This window comes from Sphaeramia orbicularis, chromosome 14 (genome assembly GCF_902148855.1).
Source record: "Sphaeramia orbicularis chromosome 14, fSphaOr1.1, whole genome shotgun sequence".
NCBI classification, from domain to species: Eukaryota; Metazoa; Chordata; class Actinopteri; order Kurtiformes; family Apogonidae; genus Sphaeramia; species Sphaeramia orbicularis.
In genome coordinates this window covers 7,500,872-7,520,855 of record NC_043970.1, presented here as the reverse complement: position 1 = coordinate 7,520,855, position 19,984 = coordinate 7,500,872, and the positions used below count along the sequence as shown (strand labels likewise).

Sequence of the window (19,984 nt, the reverse complement as noted above, 5' to 3'; positions counted from 1 at the left end):
ATCACCAGAAGATGGAAAAGATCAAATAAGCACATTCCTGGAAACTCTAAATTTACCAACTATGACCGAAGATCAAAATAAAGATTTAAGTGCAGAAATAACAGTAGAAGAAATACAAGCAGCTATTAAAAAATTAAAACCCAACACATCGACGGGAAGTGACGGCTTCACAACAGAATGGTACAAAACATTCAGAGAGGAGCTCATACCAATTTTTAAAACTACATGCAACTGGGCTTTAAAGAAAGCAGAAATCCTCCCCACTTGGAGAGAAGCCATTATATCTGTTATCCCTAAAGAGGGGAAAGACAAAATGGAATGTGGATCGTACAGGCCAATCTCAGTCCTCAATGTAGACTACCAGCTATATACCTCCATCATGGCTAAAAGGATGGAAACAATTTTGCCAAACCTAATTAACAATGATCAAACAAGATTTATACATAAACGTCAAACACAAGATAATAGAAGACGAACTTTATATATTATGGATCACATACAACAACAAAAAGAAAAGGCAATGATATTAAGTCTAGATGCCGAAAAAGCATTTGATTCAGTCAATTGGCAATTTCTATACAAAGTATTAGACAAATTTGGTTTCAGTAAATGAAATGAGCTTTGGGTCATGACCAAAAGGACAAGATCCCGGATACAAGCGGTCGAAATGAGTTTCCTTCGCAGGGTGGCTGGGTGCACCCTTAGGGATAGGGTGAGGAGCTCAGTCACCAGGGAGGAGCTCGGAGTAGAGCCGCTGCTCCTCCGCGTTGAGAGGGGCCAGCTGAGGTGGCTCGGGCATCTGTTTCGGATGCCTCCTGGACGCCTCCCTGGGGAGGTGTTCAGGGCATGTCCCACCGGGAGGAGACCTCGGGGAAGACCCAGGACACGTTGGAGAAACTATGTCTCTCGGTTGGCCTGGGAACGCCTCGGGGTCCCCCCGGAAGAGCTGGAAGAGGTGTCTGGGGAGAGGGAAGTCTGGGCATCCCTGCTTAGACTGTTACCCCCGCGACCCGGCCCCAGATAAGCGGTGGATAATGGATGGATGGATGGATGGTTTCAGTAAACTAGTAATAAATAGCATAAAAGCCATTTACAACAACCTGACAGCACAAATTAAAATTAAAGGTCATTTATCTAAAACAGTAATTCGAGAGAGGGGAGTAAGACAAGGTTGCGTCTGGTCCCCACTTCTTTTTGCTCTATTTTTAGAACCACTCGTCCAACACATAAGACAAAGCAGAAAAATTAAAGGCATTGAAATTAATAACAAGGAACACAAAGTAGCATGCTACGCGGACGATGTACTTTTATATTTAAAAAAAACATGAAACTTCCCTACCAGAAGTGATGGATTCCCTTAAAAACATTGGCTCAATGTCAGGATACAAATTAAATATAAATAAAACGGAAAGTCTCATCTACAATTTCAACCCATCAGAAAAACTACGACAAACCTATCCACTAAAATGGAGAACAGAATCCTTCAAATACCTAGGTATAATTCTCACTAAAGACTCATCAAAAATGTTTGAAAAGAATTATAACTCTCTACACCATAAAATTAAAGAAGATCTGTTGAGATGGAGCCTCATCCCTACTTAAGTCTAAGTTCAAGAATAGAAACAATAAAAATTAATGTCTTACCTAGATTTTTATCTCTCTTTCAAACCCCCCCCCAATTACAATCACCCAAAACTATTTTACTGAATGGGACAAGATGATTTCAAGGTTCATATAGCAGGGAAAAAGACCCCGTATACGATATAAAACATTACAACTACCAAAGGAAAATGGAGGATGGGGGCTACCATCCCTAAAAAAGTATTATGTTGCAGCACAAGTTAGAGCACTACTGTGTTGGTGTAATCCATCCTATGAAGCACAATGGAAAGACATTGAATGTAAAATACTATCTGACATCCCCACGCTGGCATTATTACCTGATAAAAACCTGAAGGACTACATAGACAAAATAGAAAATCAATGGGTAAAATCTGTCTTAAAGATGTGGATAGGGACAATAAAAGAATAATTAGAAAAAGATATTAAAATTCTCAGTTGGTGCGCATACGACTCTGACTTTCTACCGAATAAATTAGACTCCAGATTTAAATTGTGAATTAAAAAGGGTATAACATCATTGAATGGCATCATACAGAAAAATTAAATAATGAGTTTTCAAATGTTAAAAGAAAAGTTCTCTTTAGAAAAAGAAGATTTCTATAGATATCTTCAATTAAGAAACTATTACAACCAAAACATCAAAAAGGAGAGTATCAGAGAAGACAGCAAGCCTTTTATCCAGCTATTCATAAAAGCATACAAATCAGATATGAAAAGAAACATTATATCACAACTGTACAAGTCTCCATAACTTTAACAATCACTCAACAAGATATATAAAAGATAAATGGGAGAAAGAGGGAGGTCTAACCATAACGGACGAAGAATGGCAAAACATCTGCCAATTTCATGAAGTACAAAGTCTCATTTATGGAAAGAATTCTGTTGGAAAAACGTAACTCGTTTGTTTATTACCTCTAGCCATAAGTCACACTACACAAATGGGAATTCACAATGCTGGAGGAATTGTAGCTGCCACACTGCACATCATTTCCACATATTCTGGGAACGCCCAAAAATTAACCATTATTGGAAAGAAATACATAAAGCCATAGAAATCATTCTTAATATCTATTTACCTTTTGATTTCAAAACAATGTATTTGGGATGCTTTTCTCCAGAGGTCAAGAACATTAACAGATACCTTTTCAGTATATTACTTGCTGCAGGAAAAAAAAGTAATAACTAAACGATGGATGACACAAGAAGAACCGACAATAAATAATTGGATAGACATAACCATGGGAATTTATAGGATGGAAAGAATAACCTCTACTGTAAATTTGAAGATGGATGTTTTTGTGCGACACTGGGAGGGATGGGTGAGATATGTGAAGCCTTTGAGATCTGATTTTGCTGGGATGAATGCATGAATATGAACCCAAAATCATCTGAAGGAAATATCTTTTTGTGTTTTTGTTTATATTCATTTATGCATTAATTCTTTACTTTGAGATCTTGTATGACAGGACCATAATGAGCTGCTGTAAATGTTTTTTTGTTTTGTTTTTCACAACCACTCTCTGAATGTGCATAGTTTGCGTTTTTGTTTGTTTTTTCAATGTATGAAAAGAAAAATTTTCTTTCAATAAAAAGAGAATTTAAAAAATAAATAAATAAATAGGATCTAACCTTTAATCAGTTTAAACCAGGAATAAAAGTCGTCATGTAAATGCACGGAATGACTGTTTTTTTGGAGTGGATGTACCACTGGAATGTCAGTCAGCTGTTCAGTGGGTTTGGTGGCTCTTATGTGCCTAAAATGTGACACCACAGTAATCGGTCTTTCGTCTTCATTACTGTCTCGATATAAACAGGACTGGTGTTTTGAGCTCGCTCCATTCCCTAGCTGGAGAAGAAGGTACTTTGTGGGTGGGGATCATGGAAATAAATTTAAGTCCACAAATAGTGCTAATAACAGTTTACCAGTTGAACCTACCTGCAAGCACGGTCTGGCGAATTGAGGATTTCATAATAGAAAACTGAGAAGTTAAGTGCCAGTCCCAGACGGATGGGGTGTGTTGGAGGGAGTTCAGTCATGGCGATGTCACTGGCAGCTTTGTACGCTACCAAACTGTTCTCTGCTGCCTCCTTCCTGTCGTTGCCTGTGGCGAACTCTGCCAGGTACCTGTGGTAATCTCCCTTCCTGAGCAGACAAAAAAACTGATGTCAGATGCATAGTATCAGTTTTCACACCTGTGCTACCATACAACAGCAGCAGTTCAGCGCGATAGGCTGCTGAATGTGAATTGAATGACCTGGTCATACTCCAGTAGGAGGCCTCACCTGCTCTGGAATTATATCTAAGCCATCAGACCCAAATGCTAATAAAGATTCTGACATGTTTAGATGGGGACTATGGTCTAAATGAGGCTTTAAACTTCTTCACACAGTGGTCTTTTAAACCAGAAATGTACACCAGACTTAAATATTAAGAGGACAGAAAACCATGTATTTAGATAAGTAACCATTCTATTATTGAATAACTGAGGATTCAAACATGGAGTTAATCAGGTGTAGGGCTGCAGGATTGTAAACACTGATTCATTCCAGAGCCAATTCCAGTGCTCTTGTAATGACCAACTGTAAATGACAACTATCTTCACTTGTAAGACACTAAGTGGAGGTTTAGTCACCAACAGCTGGCTTAAATAAAAAGCACAGGTGTAATTGGCAAAGGAAAAAAAAGTGAGAAAAGATACAGCGCACCTCCTAGGGGTGCAACGGTACAGGTAGCCCATGGTACAGTCCGTACTAGAGTTTTTGGGCCATGGTTTGGGTTCAGTTTCAGTACATGTTTTGTGTGTAAGGAGAACTGTTTTTTTCTCCCAAAATTATATTATTATTTTGCTTGTCAGCAAAAACTGAATTTCACAGTAGGAACAAATTATATCACTGTACTGAATAAAATAGCACCTTCTTACTCCTTGACTACTTATATACAGTAGTATAAAATAGGTACGTGCACACATAGGGACCAAAGGGTGCTTCAGCCCCTGTCCTTTTTACGTCACTGAAAAAAGTGCCCTTTAAAAAAAAAAAAAAAAAAAAAAATCCTGTTCTGCATAGGGATGTAAATGAAAACGGTGTTATAAAAACCAGAATTATCTACTGTACACATTTCCTTGCAATAGCATGTCACGGTATTGTATGTGTGTTGAGTCTAAAGCCGCTTCTCCATCTGCAAACTCTCACTGAGGGGCGGGGCTTCCCCACACTCACATGCATGTCGAGAAACAGACAGACAGACAGACAGACAGACAGACAGACAGACAGACAGAGACAGAGAGAGACTGAGACAGACAGAGAGAGAGAGATGTGTAGTTACTGCACAGATGAAATGTGACAGTGGAGCGACTTGAACCTTCATGGGTTATGGAGGCACAACCGTAGCCACTTTTACACAGAAATCCTGGAAAAAAGGCAAGATGGTGATCCCGCCTTTTTTCCACCATTGACCGATTTACACAGCCAAGCCAAAGGTGTGACAGAGGTGAGACAGACTGGACTTTTACACAGCGGACCTGTTTTCCGGAATCAAAGGGGCAGTGATCAGCATCAGTCGGCATGCCAACCCGGCTTCATGCCCCAGGTGAAAATGGTACGTAGCTGCAGAATCATGCCAGTGCCTCCATATGCACCCGCTGTCTCTCCCGCGCTGGGGGTTGCCGTCATTAAAAGACCACACCTTGGTTGCGGAATGAGAGGTGTTCCTTTTACATAGCGTTCCAGAATCATGATCCTACCTTTAACACGGTGCTGTTACTACCTCCAGAGGTGTTACAAAGCCATGATAAAGGTGGGACCACATGATCCCACCATTTTGTTTACACAGATGTCATTCCGGAATAAAGGTGAAATATTCCTGCAACAGAAGTGCTGTGTAAAAGGGGCTAGTGACTGGACATTAACTTGCAGGGGCGGGCTTTCGCCGCCCTGGACAAGTACACACACTCAGTGGCCTGTAAAGCAGTATATAAAGCGTCAACACAAAATCAATTGCAAAACCAAAAAAAAAAAAAAAAAGGAGAGAGTGAGACAAGAACAGAAAAGTTTTTGAATAAATAAAGAATTATACCAACTGAAAAGCACTTTATTATTATAACAGAATGAACAAAATGAACAATGTACCCCTCCAGCTCACACCACATCATAACCAAGCAAATCCCTCCCAGAAACACCCCCCCAAGGATGCAAGACTAGGGGAAACACTGTGGTTAATTTGTGGGCTCACCAGCTGACTGTGTCTTTTACTATTCTATGTTTAGTCCGTCAATAGCATCCCAAAACATCTGATATTAATACAGCATAGCATTGTAGTGTGGCAGCTGGTCTTACATACATTTTGTAGTAGAAAACCTTGGACTCCCCCGTATTTGCAGATAAGATGAGGTGTTTGTCCAGTACATCCAGAATGTCATTGCAGATTGATTTCAGCTCTTTCTCAACCTGCAGAATGAAACCACACAACACACTGCCATCAGTGGACTGAGGAGCATGAGTATTAAATCTGCTGGACTGGAGCTTCTGTTTAATTTGACTTCGAGCTCTGTTCCATATGACACATTTTACAGCCTCAATAACCTCTCATAATGTTATGATGCTTCTGAGTCAAAAGCATTGAAAAATGCAGAAGATGAAATTCCCTTTACACTTCCTAAGTTTGGGCTTCACAGTGAAACCAAATGTCCCTTTTGGGTCTTGCAGTGAGTTCTGGGAGTACTAATGGCAATCAATGACAGAAATCATAAACTGCTAACGGAAATTGGACACAGTCATCTGAAACAAACCAATGCACACCTAGCACTATCTGCAAATTTTTAAGAACACATTTACTATTCCAGTGACTAAAGAACCATATCAGTACAAGGCCTGCCACAACTTTTACATAATGACATGTACACAGTTCATGGTTGGTCCTGGAACCAGTTTTCCTGGCAGGGAACCTATTGTTTGGACTCTTCTATATTGCTCCTACAGTTTGTAGCTCTCCCAGAGCTAGGATTTTATTATTATTAGCTTATTGAGATTTAAAATCTCTTTTTCAAGAGTGTCCTGGTCAAGACAGCAGCAGCAGAAGTTACACAAAATAGAAATCACAGCCATGCATTCACACTAGAAATATACATGAAAAAGTATACATAAAACACAATAAAAATCAGTAGTAAATCCATACATAAAACACTAAATAAGAACATACATAAAAAATATCATTGTCGTTTTAAAAAGGTACTAAAAGTATAACAGCATGTTCCTTAAATGCATCTCAAAGCAGAAGTACGATAACATATTTCAGTGTTCATGTTTCCTCCACCTTACATGTGTGACATTTTAGAGCCTTTGTTTGTCAGTTACAATGAAAAGACAGCAGATTTGTACACAATTCTAATTCTAACACAAGTTATGTCTTAGCTTAAGGAGGCTGACATGAAACGCAAAGTAATTCTCCAAATTTCTTCTTAAACATGGAAGCATTCCTTCCTATTTCCAAACCAGTGTGTTGACAGAATCATAGCAATTTCACATGAAACCATGGAAGATCAACAAGAATGGATAAAGGAATGGAGTGTTTAACTGCAGTGCACTGTGCTCTACTGTGAGTGGCTGCTATGTTTCCCTCTAGAAGATTTACTATCTTAAAAATTACAGATTTTAACTTGAGACATGGTTCCTGCTTGCCTTATAATTTAATAATTTCTTTCAGACAAGTGTTTCTGGGCTGTAAAACAAAAAACCAAACACACCATTTCCTCTCAGAGATGAGTGGAGGAGAGCTTCAGATCTGTTGCCAAAAGGGGAAAGTGACTGTGGCACACTGCCGACTAGATGTGGAAATGGGATTACCATCGAGTGCATCCTTTGCAGTTATCTGTGATTGAAACAGCAAGGTGTGGCTCTGGGTTTTTTTTTTTTTAGTTCCTTGTCAAGCTTAACTGACTCAACAGTACTGTACAAGTACCAATTTTGTCTGATGTGTGTCTAGCAGTGTGTCTGACCGTTTTCCTGTATTCTCGGATCATCTTTAGTTTGTCCTCGCTGCCTTTGCTTTCCTCTTTCTGTTCAAGGCTGCTGATTATCCTCCAAGAGGCTCTCCTGGCACCAATCACATTCTTGTATGCTACAGAGAGCAGATTCCTCTCCTCTACCGTCAGTTCCAGGTCCAAACTGGCCACCCTCTTCATTGACTCCACCATTTCTGAAGAAGAAAAAAAAGGTACACAAGATATGGTTTAGACTAAAGGAAGAGTGAGACAAACTAACAATGACAGCTATGACTACTACGGGCTAAATGACTCAGCAGTAGGGATGTAACAATTACAGGTATACCGATAAACCGCAGTAAAATTCCAGACGGTTAATATTACCATTTAAATTGTAATTATCAAGAAAACCGTGTTTGATTACAGCACTTTGAAAACTCACAGTGATATTGCTCATTTCCTGGAGAAGCAGCAGCACTCCAGGCACACATGTTTGTTGCAATGTTTGGCCTCTGAAAACATGGCTGAAAGCACCTGCACAGACAGCGCTACAGAGATTTGGGGACAGCAGGCTCCTGCATGGACCTGCTCCAAGTACTGTGAGTGAGTGAGTGAGTGAGTGAGAGCGTGAGAGAGAGATGTGTAGTTACTGCACAGACGAAATGTGACAGTGGAACGACTTGAACCTTCATGGGTTATGGAGGCACAACCGTAGCCACTTTTATACAGAGATCCCGCAAAAAAGGCAATATAGTGAGAGAGAGAGATAGAAAATTCCCAAAGAAACCACTGTGGAGCTATTCTGAAGCCAAAAGTTTTGTATCTTGAATTTTGAAAAATACGACAATGTATTCAAATTACAAATAAGTGTATGAAAAGTTTTTTTCAGGTTAAATATAATTTTGCCTTACTTCGGTAATTCTTTTGAATAAATTATTTTTCATTTTTCACTCTCCTATATATTTGGATATTTGAGGTTTTATTTTTTTTTCAGTTGCATGTTTTATCTTTTCAGATTCAGGTCTTATTTTTTTATAATTCAAATCTTGTTTTAACACTTTCAGATGGAGCTGGGCGATAAAACGATAACGATATATATATTGCAATGTAACTTTTCCTCGATAGAAATATGAAACCTGCTCGATGCAATTGCAACAGAATTCATTCGTCCATGTTTTGATAGACATAAGAACAGCCATAATAATGTAGCACCACACCGAACCAATCACGCTAGAGCCACGTCAAGTTAGGTTGATGCTCACAGTACAGGTGTAAGAGCAGCCGCAGCACACACGCTAATGTTTGGGCTGCTGTGGGAGATAATGAGTGATCCCTCGGGAGAAAATCTGACCAAGAACTCGGGCGACCAGGTTACTGAAAAGTAGGGTGCAAACCGTTTGGGTTCTAAGCTTTCAATACAATACAGAGATATAGTACATGTAGCCTATGAGGGCTGTTCAATAAGTTCATGGCCTCACCCAGAAATACTGGTTGTTATAATACAGGATGTTACATTCTTTCGTGATGGGATAGTGATGCTTGAACATCGATGGACCAAGTGCATTGCTGTAAATGGAGATTATGTTGAAAAATAAAATATAAATTATCAGTCTGTGTTGTTCTGTTCTGGGTGAGGCCATGAACTTATTGAACAGCCCTCGTAACCAAGGAAAATAACAAATGCGGTCTCCACTACTGAAGAGCACTGCTGAGAGCAATCAAACTCACCCAAACATTTCCGATTTTTTATGAATGCACACTGCACAGACAGAGAGGGGTATGGAGCGGTGCAGACCGCCACCAGTGGGAGTGAAAACAAAACTTATGGCTCATTTCTCTTTTCTCTACCTGCTGAAGCTTCGCTTTTAAACCTTACCAGTGAAAACGCTGCAACATTAGTATCACATTAATGTTGCCTCTGTTGTCTCCACGTTTGGAATCACTGACTTTCTTCTTCTTCTTCTCAAAAAACTTTACTCTTCTTCGTGGTATTTGTCCAGTATGGTTAATTAAGAGTGGCGCCCCCTGGTGGATTAATTGAGAAACGCTCATTCCAACTTATTAAATGTCAGTAGCAGCACTTTTTTCCAGTCACACTAATGACAACGACAATAAAGCATATTTACACAAGGAACTAAGAAATAGAATGGGATTATTAAGTACTAGTATCGGTACTCGGTATCGGCAAGAACTCAAAAGTAAGTACTCATACTCGGTCTGGAAAAAAAAGTGGTATTGGTGCGTCCCTAATGGTGTCTCACTGGTAAATTTATTTTATATTGAATCTCATATTGAATCTCATGAACATCAGGACCATCAGTGGTCAGAATAACTGTATTTATAAGTCTATCATTTATTGTTTTGTTATACATTAGATTAGAAATAAAAATAGTTTAGATGAAAATGTTGACTTAAGTTAATTTTTTATGATTTTTTTTGTATGAAACTGAAGCCAGATTGAACATATTTTTAAGCTCAAAATGCACCAGAATGCAGGAAAAAGACTTCATTTTTCCCAAAATTTCCTGGGGGAGCTATGCTTGTCTCCGCAGTCTGCTACGCACCCCGCTGCAGGGACCCAGATTGGCTATGGCTTTTTGTGGCTACACTCATTTCTACTAATGTAGCCACAGTGGCAGTATCTTTCATTTTCCTAGCGCAAGCACATAATGTCCTATTGTTAGCAAGTAAGAAAGTGCTCACCAGGAGATGAATGTCTACTGAAGCTCCTATTACTGAAAATTGGATAGCCGTGATCCACGAAATTTTTGTGATGGAAAAACTCACATTTTCTTTACAACTTGAACAAGAGAAATTTAAAAAATGTTGGGTGCCTTGGACTACATATATAACTTTAGCAAACCTGACTTTGACTGAACATAGAAGATGGTACTAACTCTCATCTCTCAAGTTTTTTTTTTATTTAATTTTTCTTTTTTTTGTGCTACTCTTTTGTTCATGGTGGCCTTTTGTGCTTGAATATCCAAATACTAAATATACATGTGCACTGTTAGGCTCTTTGTTTTTTTTTTCTTTTTCTTTCTTTGTACTATGATTATGAATGCTATACTGTGTGTGTACATATATATGTATTTATGCACAATTTATTTATTTATTTACTTATTTTTTTGTCTTATTTCCTTGAAGTGTGGTTGGCTATGTGTACAGGCTTGTTAATATCATTATTATCCATTTTTTACATACTTATTTCATGTACTTATATTACCTTATTTTTATCTTCTTTCTTCCTTTCAGTGAGCATTATTGATACCCTTTTTTTTCTTCTGCTAAAAAAAAAAAAAAAAAAAAAAAAAAAAAGAGATCAGTGTACTTTGTATTATTGATGTCCTGTATAATATCTTATAAGACTGTTGGGACATCAGTTCTGACCCCAAACGGACCGCAATTTCATTCTGCAGGCGCCTGAGTATTAATACTGTATATTGTCGCTTACATTTTAAAAAATGATTTACAACACAATTTTTATGTCACTACTTACAAAATATAGACTCACATCTTTTCCAAAAAGTCTGCTCTCCCCATCATCAAAACTACTGAATCTACAACCACATCTACTGATCAAAGCAGACGGCCATCCTCCAGGAGTCAGGGTCTGCTTGAGGTTTCTGCCTGTTAAAAGGAAGTTTTTCCTTGCCACTGTTACCAGTCACAAGTGTTTGCTCCTGGAGAATTTTGTTGGGTTTCTGTAAATTGGCTTGAGAGTCTGGTTTTGACCAGCTCTACATATAAAGTGTCATGAGATAACTTTTGTTATGATTTAGCGCTATATAAATAAAATTTGATTGACTGATTGATTACAACCTGTGGTTCCCCATGGGTCACATACTAGTAATATAAGACTATTATATAGCATTTTACAGTTGTGTAAATTATCTTTGTGAGATAAAGATGCAACTGTTAATTCACACATCCACCATTATCTAATATAAGACTATTATATCTTGTGTATATCAATGTTCTAATTTCATCTATCTACCAATATATAGGTTATCGGCCAGTATATCATATTGGCTTTTATAAGCCCCTAATATCAGCATAGGCCCCAAAAATCCCATATCGGTCGGGCTCTAGTACCTTGTGCCTTGCACAAGGTATATCACCCATCCTCCTCTGAGCGACAATGTAACAAGTGGCCTTTGGCTGAACTAGGACATGACTTGTTTTTCCAAGACAGATATGATACCGTTTACAGTAATACCACAGACTGATACTGCTATATTTGAAACCAATACACACAGACTGTAAAAACTAATTTCAAATAACTACAAAACAAAATGTTTTTGAATTGGCCTTAAATTGTCGTCTACCAATTCCATACTTCTATTTGAGCAAATTGAAATTCATATGGTCTGAGAGGCCGTAAGGTTTCTGCATCAACAGGACCATTCTCACTGACGAGTACAAACAAAAATATCAAAGCATGGTTGATACACCTTAGCCTTATAGCAGGGGCGTCAACCTCATTTGAGTTCAGGGGCCACATACAGCCCATTATAATCTGAAGTGGGCTGGGCAAGGTTTACATCTATAAATGACCCTTTAAAAATGTGAATAACAAAAAGAAATTTCTGAAGAAAAATATGTGCACTTTCTGCAAGAGCTGGCTCACTGCAAAGAGCCAAACTTCCCATCACTTGTGTCAGAGAAATTGGTTGTACAAAGTGTTTGAGTTCAAACTTAGTCCAAAAAATAAAATAAAATTTTAAAAAATCCAAAAATATCCAAACATTTTAATTCCAGCATCGAATTGTACACTGCTCCTCTCCTCATAGTAAAAAATCATGTGTGTGAAACTTGACAAGAATCGGGTGAATGGTGCCCGAGAAATCAGTAGGACAAAAATCTTGAACAGACTCATGGAATTATTATACCACAATAATAACATAATACAGTCCCTCCAGAAAAATGTGATTATGCGATTGCGTAATTCAATGCAGAATCAAGCAAACAGCACACATTATGCAGGGTCCGCATTTTTTCAAAAACGGTGCATATTCACCGCAATAATAGCATATTTCCACGCAAAGTATGCGAAGGTCGCATTGATTTGCACATGGCTTCATAATCCCCACAGTTTTCCATATAAAGTTTTAAAAAAATATTGCATTGTAATTTGACACAGGTTGTGATGAATTATGCGATAGGAAAGCATGTATCAATCTGCAGTTAGTCCTTAATGAGCCGTGAATGCAGCTGTGAGCCCCTCCCCTGTTTCACAGCACTCACAGGCAGGCAGTCTCACAGTAGCCCCATGCAGCAGTCCGAGCTGTCAGAGCAGAGGAGACCCACCACTCCACGTCCACACTGCCAATGAAAAGCACATATGCAAAGTTGCCGCTGATAATAAATATTGAACATTGAATACTATAATCAGTTTACTTCAACAAAGCAATTCTAACCATTTTGAAGGTAGCACACATTGATCTTCCTGTTTTCCAAATGAGCATACAGTTTCTCCATCAGAGATTCATTCAAAACCTTAAAAGGTTGTGGTCCCCCTTATAATACTGGAGTGGCTGGGACCCTGCACAGCTATAAACTGTTCTTATGTAGAACCTCATCACCTACAGAAGTGTCTGCAGCTAGGAACCAGGCCAGGAGCACCACTGGATGGGAGCGGCAATAAAACAGCGATGAAAATTAATTTGATGCTTTTCTCTGGAGGAGTTAGCAATTTGCACAACAAGCCATTTCCCAGGTGAGGGACACCAAATATGCATGGCGTGAAGCCTCTTTAATCAAATCACAAGCAGCTGTTCAAAAGGAAGGATGCATCAACACCAGAATCTAGTGCATTCTGCTTTTTAAGTTCTGCAGTAATGGCAATTTGCTTACGTCTGTGCTCTAAATCAGCCTGAAGTTTATCTGCCATACCATCATGTCAGCTAGAATTGGCAAGATGTGTTTACTGTGCAAAGTACTCTACATAAAGTCTTCATTGTACTCTTCAAAGCCAGAGACTGTATCAAAGGACACTTGGCCAACATAATGCCAGCCATTTTATGTGGACTATCATTTTTAATCAATCAATACATGCTGATGGCATATTTTATGAACTAGCAGACCTCTGCTTCAATAACAGCTAATGTGAATATTAGGCTAGGCTTTGCAATAATTCTAAAAAATAAGTCACACACTGATTTGCCTAGATATGTCTTTAGCATCAAAATAAGTTTAAGGTTCAACTTTGCATAATGTATGAATAAATTCGCGATGATATCACTTAAGGTCACCATCAAAAAGAGATGCAAAAACATCAATTATGGGAACTGCCATTGTTGGTTCTGTAAGGAGCCTGGAGAACAGCTTTTTTACAGAACTTTGATCATATGCTTTGAGGATGGCACTGAGCTTTCAAGTGTACATTTTCTGCGATGTAAGCCAGGCAAATAAGGAAGATATGATATGCATTAGAAATCTGAGATGTCCAACTTTTTCAAATTTTTTGGAACATTTAATTTTGAGACCTGTACTGAATAGTCATTTTGAAGCACAACCTATACCTCCCAATACTAATATTAATGTTCAACACGTAACCAAATGAGTTGGGGCTGTCAACAAATATTCTAAATTAAAATATGTATTCAAACAAAAACAGACATCCAATTATGAAAATGAGCATTTGATCATGCAGCATGGCATCTGACAGTCTCTCTGGTCCCCTGACCTGAATGCAATGCATGACAGCAATCACAAAATGTTGCACTGGTTTAAAAAGAGCAGGTAGGTCAAACAGAAGTGAGCGAACATTTCAAAAACAGTTCTGCACTAATGGTGGCAGAAAGTTCACAATCCAACTTGGCCAGAGAGTGATTTACACTCTGAGAAACATAAAACACCTGTTTGGAAGTACTTTGAATTTTGACAGACAACAAAATTGTGAAATAAGAATAAAGGTGTACACAAGCTACGTTTGCAAAACCACTGTTTCCAATTAACCTTAAACCACGGACCACTGGATAATATCTATACTATGGAGTGTATAAACTTACCCCTAATAGTCTGGTACATTCAGTTCAACTGGGGTTACAACATTCAGCCGGTCTGAGTTTGTTTTAGCACTACAGTTTTGTCAAATGAAGTGAACCTACTGAATAATGTAGTCCCCTCCTCACCTGTGGCGGTGCTGCATGAAGCATTACTGAAGAAGGCAACAAGACAAACAATGACCAAGAAACCTCACTCATCTATTGATTAATGCAAGGCACCTTTCATTTCTGCCATATGAAAACAAAACATGGAGCTGCATTGTAATCCACTTCCTGCATTTGGTTCACTTGAAGCAGACTACAACCTTCACTTCAACGTGGACTAGAGCTTTTTTTTGTTGAACCACATTGGAGTTTGATTGGGTATTCAGACCTTCCCAAACGAAACTGGACTTTCCAAGCAATGAACTAGAGTTCCATAAAACAGGCTTGGTGTGAATGCACCGTAAGTCATGTAGATTTAACCTGAGAACCAGCAAATGTGTCGGTGTCAAAAGCAATGTGTTGCATTAAATACACCAACTGATACACCCACAGATATAAGATGTGTGATAATTGCTGCACAACTCATTTGGAGTGTTTGTTCTACACTGATTGTGTAATGTGTGACTATAGGTGTTTCAAAAGAAATAATTCTGATGAACATCTCTATGTCAGGATTTGTGAGTGTTGCAGTGGATTGCCATGTCGGGGACAAAATGAAAACTTTTCTGTTTTATTATAAAAATCAATCAATCAATGACATTTTGGCCAATTTTGACAACACTTGTTGCAGCATACATCAAAATGTTTCGTTTGCTCTAAAATTCTTAACAACAATTTATTAGAGGGTCCAAATAAACACAACTGAGCCCAAAGTAGCACAACTAAATTAAGGATTTAGCATTGATTGGAGAGAGGTCAAGTCACTACACAACACAATGAAGCATCTGTGTCAAGCCCCTAACATCTGTTTCACAGCATATGAATGTAACCCAGTTTCTTTCCTTGTAAGCATCCATAAAGTTTTTTTTAACTAACAGGACTTTATTACAAGTCACAGTCGACAAAATGCAGCCTCAGACAAAACATAAGCCACCTGGTTAATTTAAATTACTTATGTGTACATGTGCAGTAACACAACACATAAGTGAAAAGTAAGCAGAGCTTACTTTTTGTCATCGCACAACAGTTTGCCCCTCCTGCTCACTGATACCCTGCCAACCCAGAGATTAATTTTGAGTCTTAACTTTCAATCTTTTCAAAAACTTTTCAAAGAACTTCTTAAAAAAACTGAGAGAAAATTGAGCACATATAAAGAACATGTGTGCCAAATTTGAAAAGAATTGGGTGAAATTGTTCGACAAATCGATTGGACAAAAATCTCAGATTGAGGGAATTCCTGTTGTATCTATGTATAATAATCCTTTATCATATCCATAATAAAGGATTATTACCTACAGGACTGTGTTGTCACCAGACACCAGGATTATTTTCACCATAAGGTGAGTCTTGTAAACCAGTAACTTGAAATGATGCTAGGATATTATCTAGTCTGCATCCAGTGCACTTTTACTGGAATGTTCTCTCTCATTTGTGTTTATCTGGTATTAAACAGTAATGACTTCTGATTTACTACCCTTGCCACAATAGCTGTAGAGTGTCTGAATCAGTGTGAATGACAGATTTATTTGTACTGTACAGGTACTGTGACAACCCTAATGGCCAGCCAATAATAGGGTTTGTGAAGTTGACAGACCTGGTGTTCTCTGTATGGGCGGGGTGGTTCTGTGGAGATCACTGGTAACCTAACACAGAGCAGTTACCAGCCAGGAGGAGCATTACACCGCTTTGATTACTTTCTGCTGCACTCACATACACTCAGTGAACTCTCAGTGCTGTTTAAATGCTTTCTCAGTGTTCCAGCTCAACTGATCACACTCAAGGCTTCATTCAGCTTTCCATTCTCAGAGGCCATCAGGTTGTCTACCAGTGTCTCAAACAACCTTCTGAACAGCAGGGTCAGGAAGGAGTCATTTTTGTAACACTGGACAACCACACCCTTTGTTTAACCCTGTTTTTGGCATCCAGCCACAGCCTCTACAAAAGACTGATACCTCTCTTTGGATGGGCCTTTTCCTCTTAGAACCAAATTTTTGCCTTTAGATCACATGAACAACAAAAATTGGCAACACAAAAGGGGTTACCCACAACTGTCAAGTTTTCATACAGTGTATTTACTGGAGGTTGACCGATTATCGGCCAGGCCGATTATCAGCGCCGATATTTGGAAATTTGACGTATATCGGTATCGGCCTTTTTTAATCCGATGGGCCGATATTAAGAAATCAATTTAAAAGTGGGTTATTTTGGCTCAGATGCAGCCCCCCCACTCTCTCACTATCCACCCCATGCCCTCTGATTGGTTGAGGCTAAAGCTATCCTCACACACACAGACTGGGACTGACTTGGGATGAGACTGTGTTCTACATACATTTTTCCCCATTACTAATCCATAGTGTGCTGAGTGTTTAGAACCAGATTGATGAACTAATGTTCTGGTAAAAGCTCATCAGACTGCACCTCAGCGTGCGTCCCTAAAACAAGTGAACTGAGTTTTTTAGGCGCTCTCTCTTAATCACACACACATGCTTTTCTATCACAGACTGTTTCCATCTCCATATTATCAGCAGTCTAATTCACAGACATGTCAGGAGGTGATATGTGTTAACAGAGCTGCCGCTAATGTTTACTCTGCTCTGACGTTCTTCTGAAACATTAGTAGTAGTTGTGAGATGTAGAGCACAGGGATGTGTATTACAGTTTCAGAAGAGTTTTCTGTGTTTACCTTTGACACGTGTTTTCTCTCCGGAGCTTCTCACACCAGAAAACTTCGCCTCTCCACGGTGTGTACCCCTTCCGCGTCGAAATCTGACGCGGAAGGGGTACCCCTCAAATAGCGCTGCTATGGGGCTCTGACCGCATGCGTCGATTTCTGACTATTAGGGATGAGACTGTGTTGGTATGTAATGTAATAGTGTGTTTGTGTTAAAGTCACATGAAGAACTCTACAACTCACAACTACTTAAACTGTGAGCTTTCTAGTCCTATGATCTGAAAATTAAAGTGAAGATGAGAGAGAGTCAAATTCAGAGGTGATTTATCTGAACATGGTGGAACATTTTAAATCCTGTGTGTGCTCATTAAAGCCCTAAAGGCTCTTTGTGTTCTGTCAGGAGTTTAATTGCACTCAAACTATTATATTTTTTATGTAGCTGTAGTCATATTAATCATTAATAATGTAGCAACATAGTTTTGAATGACAGGGTCCCTGCTATCGCATGGCAAAATATAAAATTTAATAATGAAATGATCTTAAGGCGTCCCAAATGCTGTAATAAATTAAGCATGATGAGTTGAGCAGATGTCAGCATGTGGCCCAAGAGTTTACAAGAGTCTCCCTGTATTTTTGTTGTGTTTGAAGTTAAAACAAAGATAAGTCATTATAGTTATATTTAAATTTTACTTTATTTACTGTGGAAAAATTTCAGGGAGCTATTTATTTAAGCTTTTATTCAACTTTATAAGAAATGCTTCTGAGTCTAGGAAATCCATGCACTTCTGGAGCTATTATTTTCTATTTGTTTGATTAAATAAACATGTTTTAGGCATTTAAACGAAACTCAGTGTTTGCATTATTCCAAATTTTTCACGCCAATTTTTACACTTTTACTGCAAATGAATATCGGCTCCAAATATCGGTTATCGGCCTCCTCTAACTACTAATAATCGGTATCGGCCCTGAAAAACCCATATCGGTCGATCTCTAGTATTTACATGCACAGCTTAGTCAAGCTATGACTGTGGTCTGTTTAATTGTACGGTTGTCTTTGTCTCAGTATACATGCAGTGGAGTAATCAATTTATTGTTGAAATCATATCACTTCCGTTACAATAGGTGGAGATATGCACCCTTTCAGCATGTTAACCTAAGGTGTCACAGACCACAACAAAGGTCAATAGTGACCTAGCAAGTTAGCAAACCAGAGGTAACCTGGCAAGATAATGGACATCAGCGCTAAGTTTTAGATAGCATACTTTCTGTCTGCTCTACTTTTTGTGCAGATGTGATGTATGCTGTTAAACTTCCAAGTCCAGATTTGGAGCAGAGCTCTAACACAGAACACCTTGTGCTACTGTAGTTCAACTGGTCTGTATGCTTGCAGGAAAAGATCGACTTTCAATCACATTATATGGGTGTGTTAGCAATTTAAACTTCGATTTCAGACGAGCTTACACATTGACGTGTGCTTTTAAAATCCAGTTTTAGTTGGACTAATGCAATAATTCATTTTTAAATGTCAGATAAACCCACTGACAGTCTCTGGGTGAATAAAGAATTGTGTTTGGATTTGTATTTGGAGTCATTATTTATAGGTTATTATGCTATTATTTTACTTGAGATGATAATTGGGCTGAATATGGAACCTTGAAGGTGCAGGAGACCTTCATCACCAATTTTTCATCCAATCTGTAAAAACCCCAGTCATAGCCTAAGTATCACGAATCCGTAAGTCTTTCTGGGATTACTCACCTGAATCTCTTCCCTCATGGTGAACAATTTCGAAGTGTACTCCACCATAAACAAACCATTTGTTTACAAACAGAGCCGGTAGGTAACTCGGGCATCTTTGGAGTTTTGTCGTGACATGCAAAGGCTTGCGTAGCTGCCTGGCAGTAGCAGCGCAACCATATGATATCATACGGCTACAACAAACATGATGCGGAAACGACTGAAATGGCTGCGCTACCCTCCATCCATTTCCGCGTCGTGTTTGTAACAGCTGCTGCTGCCAGGCGGAGCCCCGCTTGCTCAGCTTCCCTCCAGCAGTTTCCACGTCATGTTTGTTGCAGCTGCCACTGCACAAACCTCTGCTTTCCACAATGCACGGCGTAACAAAACTCCGAAGATGCCTGAGTTACCTACCTACCTACTGTTTGTAAACAAATGGTTTGTTTATGGTGGAGTACACTTTGAAATTGTTCACCATGAGGGAAGAGATTCAGGTGAGTAATCAGAGAGACTTATAGATTCATGGTACTTAGGCTATGATTGGGGTTTTACAGATTTGATGAAAAATTGGTGACAAAAGTCTCCCGCAGCTTTAACTAAAACAAGTATGATCCCTTTGACTCTTAATAACTTTAGTATAATTTTTGCACTTTCCAAAGTCATACTGTGAGCAAAATTAAAAACTTTGGCAGGCCGGTTTTGGCCCGTATGTTTGCCCCTGCTGTAGCACGTCTATGGACAGTCCGTCCAGGTGTTATATGTTAGTGATACATGACCTCAGTCTTAAGTTTAATTTTCAGTTTTACGGCCGTATGGTT

General features: G+C 38.9%; 1 protein-coding gene across 2 annotated transcripts in view; it reads right to left on the bottom strand.

Annotated features, from left to right (window-relative positions):
- LOC115433097 (14-3-3 protein epsilon) overlaps positions 1 to 19,984 on the bottom strand; it is a 60,626-nt gene that overhangs the window by 19,662 nt on the left and 20,980 nt on the right. For both annotated transcript variants that reach the window (XM_030154312.1, XM_030154313.1), the window contains exons 2-4: positions 7,620 to 7,819; positions 5,966 to 6,072; positions 3,563 to 3,769 (exon numbers count right to left, since the gene is read on the bottom strand). In XM_030154312.1, the coding sequence (XP_030010172.1) occupies positions 3,563 to 3,769; positions 5,966 to 6,072; positions 7,620 to 7,819 (514 nt within the window). The remainder of the gene's footprint in view (positions 1 to 3,562; positions 3,770 to 5,965; positions 6,073 to 7,619; positions 7,820 to 19,984) is intronic.